This window comes from Sarcophilus harrisii, chromosome 1 (genome assembly GCF_902635505.1).
Source record: "Sarcophilus harrisii chromosome 1, mSarHar1.11, whole genome shotgun sequence".
Classification (NCBI taxonomy): Eukaryota; Metazoa; Chordata; class Mammalia; order Dasyuromorphia; family Dasyuridae; genus Sarcophilus; species Sarcophilus harrisii.
The window spans coordinates 714310907-714320878 of NC_045426.1; the positions used below are offsets into that span (position 1 = coordinate 714310907).

General features: G+C 42.0%; 1 gene segment (V, D, J or C); it reads left to right on the plus strand.

The window, feature by feature from the left end:
* Positions 1–8601: 8601 nt before the first annotated feature.
* Positions 8602–9201, plus strand: LOC100935678. The segment is given in 2 exon segments: positions 8602–8716; positions 8868–9201. Coding segments are annotated over 2 exon segments (363 nt in total).
* The last annotated feature ends 771 nt before the right edge of the window (positions 9202–9972 follow it).

Consider the following 9972-nt stretch of genomic DNA (forward strand, 5'->3'; position numbering starts at 1 on the left):
GGTAGAAGTGAACAGGATGGAAGCAGAATCTCCTTGACTTCTTTCTTCTTTGTCTACCGCCAAAGTGACTCTGGCTAGTCTTACTCCACCCCCTAGTCCCTCCTACAATCCTCTGTATACACCAATCATCATGCCAGCACAAGATAGTGGGAAGGGCCATTTTCCAAGTATAGGCCCATAGAGTATTGTCCAATCGGTAGTTAGCCTCAAGTGCTCGGCTGTCCTGACCTCAGTGCATCTGCATCAACTCAAGAGTTTCAGCCCTCTACAGCTATACATTGTCCCTTGTTAATATATGTTTCAATATTGTCAGTGTTAATCATTATTACAGACACAGGCACTTCATCATATATTTGTATGACAGAGGTAGCAAATGAATACTGGGGTAATGGAGGATTTATAACAAGGATTTTTACTTGTTTTCCTCTTTGATACTGTTGAATGGGTGCTTCACAAATAAAGAAGGGGTAGGTGGTAATAATCATTGTGCTGAAACATTCTACATTACAGTTTTCTCATAACAAAGTCTTTAATATCCTATCTACACCTCCTACATTTCCCCAGGACTTAGCTATATCATCCTGTAATCGATCAACAAAATCAGTGAAGATCTCCCCAGTTTTTTGTCTTATTTGGGTAAAACTTTCCTTTTCACCCTTTTCTAAAGGAATCCTAATCCATGTTGTTCTGGCACATTGAAATATTTGGAGGTATGTCTCTTCAGTAAAATGAATTTGATCTCCAGTGTCTGCATGAACCCCAATGCCACTAAGTTGCTCAAAGTATAACTTCATGCTTGCTCCTGGAGCAACCTGAATGGCAGTCTCCTGAGTCTGTTCTAAAAATTCTGTCATCCAGAATACGGCCTGGCCTGGACTCAACACTTCCCATGTGAGTGTTTTCCAATCATTGGGGCACAACATTGCCAGTGATATTGTTTCAAGTTGTAACATAACAAAAGGTGCTATGAGCCCATATTTATGACTTGAGTCCTTAAGGTGGGTTAGAACTTTTAAGGGAAGTGGCTCATGTCTGCATCTTCTCTGCCCTGGATTAAAAGAGTCATCCTCCTCTATAACAGGATACAATTCTTCCCACCTCTCCATGTCTTCTCCTTGATCTCTAGCCTATTGCAAAACTTTTTGAAGTGAAGATAAAGATTATAACTGATTACCTTTTGCTTTTTGTCCACTAAGTGTCACTGTGGTCTTTGTTTTATATTTCTGATCCTGCTTTTCCTCAATTCTTATTTCATTTTGTACATCAGAAGAGCTTTTAAAAGGCTGTAGGTCCAGACAGACCAAAGAGAAGGATGGGGCCGAAAACGGTGAAGTGAGGTTAAGCCATTCATTATCACTATCCTCAAGCTCAGGAGAGGGCATCTACTGATAAGAGATGGGCCTGTCTGTGCTCCAACTGCAAATTTCCTGACCTCCTTTTCTGGTTCTGATTTCAGACTTTTAAAAATGAGATTATATGTAATAAAATAGTGTTTTTTGTATTTCTCCTGGGTATTTCTTATCATAAGTGGTGAGCTGTTCACCAAAAACCATCCATCTCTCACAATTATAACAGCCCATCTTGGGTAATCATGAAGAAACTTTGTAAGCAATGTCCAGGAATTTTCCTAATGTCTCCTAATTGAACTGTGCACCCCTGCTCTTTTATACATTTATATATAGTTCTGACATATGCTGCCTTGTCTGAAGGGAGTAGGGTGCCTACTTTCTGCCCATTGGGTTACTGAACCATCTCTGCCACATGCTGTCTGGTCCAGAAACAGCACAGTTCAGCAGGATCTCCTTCTAGAGTTTTTGTAGAGGTTGTCTTGACCACGTAGCAGTGCTTGACTGCCAAGTGGTCACTCTGGCACTGTGTCAGATCCCTGTCCAGGCACCAGTTGTGGCCATCTTTAAGAGCTCATAGCATATGAGCCCTTTGATCTCAGAGGCTAGATGGGTGAGGCGGGAGACTCATAGAGTATGAAAAGAGCTCCAGTTTATTATGCCACACAGCCTTGTTGATATACATTTTGGCAAGTGTGATCAGTGCATGAACAGTAGACAATTCCCAATCAACATTCAGAGAAGCAGCTTGTGGGCTTTGCTTATGCAAGTATCTGCCAATGGGAGGACAGCTAATCTAGTAATTCAGCAATTCACTCACAGGAGAGAGGTCCTGTTCAGGCATCCTTGCTTACATAGCCACTGACTGTGAACCTCTGGCTTACACCCGTTCCCATGATCACAAATCATTGCTCCTTGCTCAACAAGAGCATTTCTACAAGGGAGAAAACTTATTGTGCACCAAAAGTCAAAGTAACCTCAGTACTGCTGCCTTTCCGTAGAATCCCATAACTTAGCAAATTTGCTTTTTGTTTTCTTTTTCATTTTTTCTCTTTTTCATCTAATTTTTCTTATGCAGCATGATAAATGTGGAAATATGTAAAGAAGAATTGCATGTATTTAACATATATTGGATTACTTTCTGTCTAAGAGAGGGGATGAGCAAGTGAAGTGAGAAAAATTTGGAACACGAAATTTTACAGGAATGAATGTTGAAAACTACCTTTGCATATATTTTAAAATGAAATTAAAATGTGAAAAAATATTCAAAGAGCACAAAGCCCAACTCTGTACTTGAGTAAGAATCCTTCACCATTTCTGACCTGTGGTCACCTAATTTCTGAAGAATTCAGTGTTGAATCACCAAAGGCTAAATGAACAATACTAGGGGTCAATGAGCATATAAAACTATGTAACATCAAGTAGTATTGGGAATTTAAGATTTTTTTCTGTTTTTTTTTAAACAAAACTTTATTTTATTTTCAGATCTAAATTGTCTCTCTCTCAACACCAGCCTTCTCTCATTCCCACCAAAAAATCAAGAAAAACAAAAGGAAAAAACAATGGATTGTCAAGTGAAAAAAATTCACACTTTGGCCATGCTCTGAGACAAACAAAATTAGACAAGCGCTTGCCTGTTCTCTCAGAGGAGAATACTTTTCTGTCCAGAGGTGGGTAAAATGTTTTGTCACATGTCCTCTGGAGTTGTGGCTGGTCATTGTGTTGATCAGAGTACCCAAGTCTTTCAAAGTTGCCTCCATGATATTGTCATTGTATACATTTTCTTTTAGTTCCGCTCACTTCCCTTTGCATCAGTTTATTCAATTCTTCCCAAGGTTCTCTGAAACCATCATGTGCATCTTTTCTTATACCACAATAGAATTCCATGACTTTCACATTCCACACCATTCATATATTCCCCAGTTAATGGGTGACTTCTCAGTTCTTTGCCACCACAAAAGAGTTATTATTAATAAATTTGTAATTTGGAGTTCATGTTTTAATAAAATTTCCTTTGGGGTCTAGACTTAATAGTTTTATAGCTTGATGAAAGGTTAAACACCATTTAGTAGTATTGGGGACATACTTCTAAATTGTTTTTCAGAATGTTGAGACCAGTTCCTAGCTTCATCAGCAATAAATTAACGTATCTATTTTCCTACCGCCTCTGCAGTATTCATTTTTTTTTTGTTCCCTGACCCAAATCTAATGAAAGTGAGGTGGTACTTCAGCATTGCATTAATTTTCAATCCTCTAATTTCTGATGATTGTGTATTTTTTTTTCCAAATGACTGTTTACAGCTTCTTCATCAAACAACTATCTATTCACACAAGAAAGGAAATTATTCCATCTCTATAGACAATTAAAAGAAAAAAGGTAGAAAAGAAAAACTATGTTACTAAAATTATCAATAATAACAACAAAATGAAATGCAGTTAAGATATTGTTTTTTAAAATATACAAGCAGATGAAGTTGAAAGCAAAAGTTAAATAATAGAAAAGGTATTAGAGGAGGTGACTTGAAATGGATAAGTCTCCAATGCACTTTTATCTTATCTTTTAAGACTGATGAGCAGATTTATTTTTTTTTTTTTTTTTTTTTTTTGGTTCATGATCCCATGCGGGTTTTTCTTGGCAAAGATACTAGAATGGTTTGTCATTTGCTTATGAAGCTCATTTTACAGATGAGGAAACTGAGGCAAACAGGGTGAACTGACTTACCCAGGATCACATCACTAGTAAATTTCTCAGGCTAGATTTGAATTCAGGTCCTTATAACTCTAGAGATGACACTCTAGCCACCATGCCATCGAGCTGCTCAAAATGAGAGAGTAGAAAAAAGAATGTTGCTACAGGATACAGGGAAATGATCATTGTATCCTAGACAGTTCCATAGTAAATAATGAAAAGAAAATCATCAATCAAGAAACATTTTAAAATACTATGTACCAGGCATGGTTCTAAATGCTGGGAATAAAAAGAGGGAAAAATAAACAGCCCCTGACTTCAAGGGGCTTACATTTTAATGGGAGATTGTTTTTACAAACAAACAGCATTAGGAGTTAAGGAGTGAGAGCCTTCCAAGCCTGGGGGACAGTCAGAGAAGACTTTCAGAGCCAAGAGATAGAGGGTCTTATCCATGGAAGAGCCAGGAAGCCCAAGTTACAAAATCTAAGAAGATGTGTAGGAGAATAAGATATAAGAAGACTGGAAAGGGGAGAGGGGGCCATGCTATGGAGGGCTCTAGATGTCAAACTGAGCATTCTGCATTTGCTCTTGGAGGCAAATGTTAGAATTCTAATGTTAACTTAAAAGAATTGATGGAAGCAATGGTTCTTGGGTGCTTGGGTTGCACCTTTGAGAGTTCACACATTAGCTCACACACATTAGTTCAAAAGTCAGAATTCAGTATGAGATTCACAAGAATGAAATTCACACCTCGCATAATCCCACTCTAGGAAGAGGAATTAACCTTTGAGTTTATACCTCTAAAAGAGCATAAAAGGAGCAGTCAGTGGAAGAGTCAGTGGAAGAGATTGAAAGCCAGAAATCAGTCAGTTCAGGAGATTGACAAGCTAGAGACTGCAGTCGGGCAGAACAATTCGGAGGAGCAGAACCAAGATTCAGAGGGAGCTGGAGGCGACAAAGGACAAGCTGCAAGAGCTCTTGGAACCAAGCAGAGAGACAGGCCTTTAAGAAAACTAGCCAGAGTATATTGGAAGAGACAACAAAAGATTGGATTTTAACTCCTGGCTGCATTTGAGGTGATTATTACTTGGAACTGAAACCAAGGCTACCTCTAGAAAACCTCCCCAAGAAACCTGCTCCCAGAGAACCATTATATTTTAAAGAAGAGAACACCACAGGCAAAGAACACACAAACTGATGAATCTCCAGTGACTCCTTTCAGTACCCAGATGCTTCAAAAACAGATTTCAAGTGAGCTTTCCTGATATATTGCCCAGCAGAGTTAGCTGAACTCTTGGAGTATGGGTTTGGAAGAGATCATAAGGATGTCCCAAAGAGCTCCTCAAGGCTGCCCTCTTGTGCCTAAACCCAGAGAACCACAGTCTCCTTTGTGGTCCACAGCCTGTCTGGCAAAACCTGGTGGAGATACTAACTAGCCTTACCCTTCCTGGGCCTGGGGTCTCTACCTCTGTGGAGCTAGAGGGGAGGACCAAGGAGAATAGAGTGACAGAAATGGGGGGAAGGGCTCTCAATTATGCATTGGGGTGAAAAAGCCTGGGGATCTCCCACCGTTCCCTGGATCTGCCATTGACTCTGTGGCCAACAGAGGGTAATGTTGGCACGAGTTTGGGAGCTGAGTTGGGCTTGAAATGGCCCTGGGACTCTTAGCCCCTGAACTCCTGGTCTCCTGCTCTGTGGCCTGTGAAGGATCAGATGATACTTCCTGTCCAGCCCCTCATAGAGAGCTCAGGACACACGGAGCTCTGCTCCATCCAGCACCCCACCTCTTTAGGGGACAATTCAGAATGTATTCAGAGACTCCCAGAGTTCCACTGTTCACTTGCCTCAGTGACAGCTGTAACTCTGCACAACTATACCCAGGATGGGACCCAGCAGAATAAGGATGATCTCAGGGGAACTGAGCCCCAGAATGAGCTAAGGCTGGAGAAGAAGCAAAGGAAATAGAAAAGAGGAAAAGACAGATAAGATCAGGGACAGGATCAGTGCTGAGGCTAGAAGGGAAGATGATGTCTGATGTCAGAGAAGAGGAAAAGCTGATCTTTTCCTTCCTTCCTTCCTTCCTTTCTTCCTTCCTTCCTTCCTTCCCTCCCTCTCTCCTTTCTTCCCCTTTTCCTTCAATCCTTGCCTCCCCTCCTCTTCCCCTCTTTCATGACTTTGTTCCTTCATTCCTTTGTCCCTTCCTTCTTTCCTTCCTTCCAGCCTTCCTTTCCTCCCTCTCTCCTTTTCTTTTTTCCTTCTCTCCAAAAAACAAAGTTGCTGAAATTCCACCTTTCTTACAAAATTCTCATTACATCCCTTTGGAGTTCCTTCTCTTCCCATACACATCTCAATTCTTTCTTCTATCAGGATGGAAACAAAATGGGGGTCACTCATAAGAATGGTCTGGGGGGGTCAAGGATGAGCAGAGATTGGAAGGACTTCCTCAGGCCTCTGAGGTTCAGCATGTGTCCTAGATCTGGGGGCTGAGTCATCTCCTCAGCTCTGATGAGGCAGTTTTGGGGGCTCAGAGAAAACTCCACTCCCCCCGCCCCAGATTGAAGCCTCATTCCCAGAAATTTCAGGATAAGAAGGTCTAAGAGTATTCCCTAAATGCCAGTATCATGCTCACCTGCTGTGTGGAACAGTAGTGACCACAAAAACAGAGAGCCTTCGAGTAAAAAAAAGCAAAAGGGGTTATTATGATCTTGGGAGAAAGGGCATCTCCTATATGAGAAGGTGTATCTTAGGAAAAGGAGTACAAAGTAAAAACTGCAACACAATGGATTAAATAAGCTGAACTCAGAAGCTCTCCTTCTCCCTCCCCAGCCTTTTCTCCCATTGCTTGGGGGAGTCCAAGCTAACATTCTAACTTCAGAAATCTATTCCAGAAATAAAAGAATAAATTGCCTTTAAAAGAAGTAATTAAATGCCAATTAAGAGGTGGTGGGAAATAGGAAGGGGAAGGAAATAGGTGGGGAATGGGAAGATCTGCAATGTTTTTAGCTATAACTCTACTTGTTACTATCAAGGCTCAAGTAACAATTAAAGTGTAGTTTCACATTATATTCTCCTGAAAGTGCTTTCACTTGGTATATCACTGCCAATCTCCTATTTTCTTAAATAAAAAAATAATCAAAAGTAAAAGAATAAAATATATTGTCTTAAATGTTTTCACACCTCTGTCTCCCAAGACTCCTGGGTTCCCTCTGGGAGGGTTTCTGGGGAACCTGCTCAGAACCTCGAGGCCCCCTGTGTTATGGGCCAGAATTTGGAACTTGAAACAAAGGATTCTTACAAGGTGCTAAGTCAGTGGAATTGATAGAGACAATAGTTATCTAATTTAGCGTGGTTCCAGATGATTGATTTAATCCTACAAGGAGATGTGATGGGTCAGAACTTGAAACAAGGTACTAAGTGGAATTGAGGAGACGATGGTTAAATCTAGTTTAGCATCGATTTAATCCTACAACAAATAATGGTTTCTCAGTGATATAATGATTGGTGTATGCTTAGCGTGCAGTATATAAGGAGAAGCTCTCAGGGCCAAGAAGCACAAGCGCACTAGAAGCTCTCAGAGGCTGAGACAGATTCACTCCATCGTCTACCTTTGTTGTGGCTGGAGGCTGAAGTACAAACCTTTGGATTCAGAGAGATTCATAAGCCAGAGAAGGCAGGCGGGAGCTCAAGCTCTCGGAACCAAGGAGAGAGTTGGCCTCCAGAAAACTAGCCGAGCCCGGAGTGAAGGAGACAAGACTTTGAAGGAGACAATAAAAGATTTGGACTTTAACCCCTGGATACTCGTGATTACTGAACTGAAATGAAGGCTAACTGCAGATACCCTAAGAAAACCTCAACAGAGAACATTACATTTTAGAGAGAACTTTACACCCCTAGGTTAGGTCAATGAAAACCAGAAGTGGAAGGGACCAAAGACCACCCCCCTCATTGTACAAATGGGCAAGGGAGGCCCAGAGGGAGGCTTGGCCTTCCTTCCTTCCTCTGCAGTCTCTTGGGAGTCCAGAGCAGCAGAAGCCCTAGACACTTGGCGGCAGAGGATGTGCCCACTTCCTTACATACTACTGGGAAAGAGGGCACATGACAGGGGGCTTACAGTGGTGTGGGGGAGAGATGTCCCCATTCCAAGTGGTTTTGAAACCTCCAGAGGCACAGGCACAGGAAGAGGGCAAGGAAGCCTGACTGCCTCCAAAGCAACTTCTGGGGGAACTCAGTAGTAGTAGGAGGGGGTTGGCTTGGGGAATGGAGGTTCCATGATGAGAAGGCCCCAAGACATGAGGAAGGTCCAGGGTGGAGAACAGCTTGGTTAGAGGAGAAAAGTCCTAGAGCTTCAGACCCAGAGCGTGAGGAGGAATTAATCTGATGCAGGATCCCAGAATCTCACAGCAGGGAATAGCCTCTGGGCTAGGATGACCCCACCCCTGCTCCCTAATCCCAGGTGCACCCTGAGTCAGGAGCCAGCACCTGAGGCTCCTCCCCCAGGTCTCCAGAGCAGCAGCGATTTGCATGGAGCACCCTCCTCCCAACAGGGCCTGGGTTGGTCTTAAGGGAGTCCTGGGGGAGCCCAACCTCAGCTGTGGAGCCTCAGGACCCAGGGTTCTTCAGGGAGGAAACTTGACCATGGCTTGGTTCCCTCTGCTGTTCCCACTGCTCATTGGCAGCACAGGTGAGGTTTCCCAGGCCTGTTCCCTGTGGCTCCGTCCCCATGGTGGCCCAGGCCAGCTAGTCCTGCTCTGAGCTCACCCTGAGCCTTCCAGAGGCAGCATCCCTTGGGGTAGGGAGGCTCTGCCTCTAACCAGTGTCTTCTTTCCTTACAGCTCCTGGGGCCGCCTATGTGCTGACACAGCCATCTTCAATGTCCAAGGCCCTGAGGGAGACAGCCAACATCCCCTGTTCTGGGAATGGTATTAGTAATAAATATGTACACTGGTATCAGCAGAAAGCTGGCCAGGCCCCTGGGCTGGTGATTTATGAGGACAACAAGAGGCCCTCATGGATTTCTGACCGATTCTCTGGGTCCAACTCAGGGGACAGGGCTACCCTGAGCATCTCAGGCCTCCAGGCTGAGGATGAGGCTCATTATTACTGTCAAGTGTGGGATAGTAATAGTATTGCTCACAGTGGTACAGAGTGATGGGGAAGTGAGACAAAAACCCCTCCCAGAGCATGGTCTCATGGGCCCTCCCATGGGCTGCAGAATGAGGTCTGGGGAGCACAGGACAGAAGCACCTTCTACCAAAGACCCCCTTTTCCCCTCCTCCTTCCCTTCCAAGAAGATGCTAACCAAATTCCAGAAGTCACAATTCGAGGAGAAATTACTGCAAGCAACCAAAAAAGAAATAATTCTCTGATTCTAGGGCTAAAATCAGCATTATATAAAACTTGGCAGCTTCCACATTAAAAACTCATAGAGCTTAAAATATGATATATGATAATGAAGAGAGGTAGGGTTACAACCAAAAATCATCAATCCAACGAAATCAAATATAATCTTTTTGGATGAAAAAAAATTGCTATATAATGAAATAGAGCACTTTCAGGTATTACTAATTAAAAGACTCAGAGCTGAATAAAAAAAAATCTAATTTCCATGTACAAGACTCCAAGAAACATAAAAATGTTTTTAAAAAAAAAAAGAAAAAGAAAAAGAAAAAACAAGAAAGAAAACTTCAGGAATTTGGTCAAGTTAAATTATTTTTATCATTATATGGCAAGATATTAATTATGACTCCAGGAGGTTCATGTGGTTGTGGTAAAGCTAAATAAAATTAAAGCTAAGTAAAATAGTCAAGCAAGTTTAATAAAGTTAAGTTTTGTTTTGTTTGATATAGCCATATATAGGTAATATATTTGTCACAAAAGCACAATTGTCATTTAGGAAGTGAGTACTTTCAAAAATTTAGGATTATTAAATGAAATATA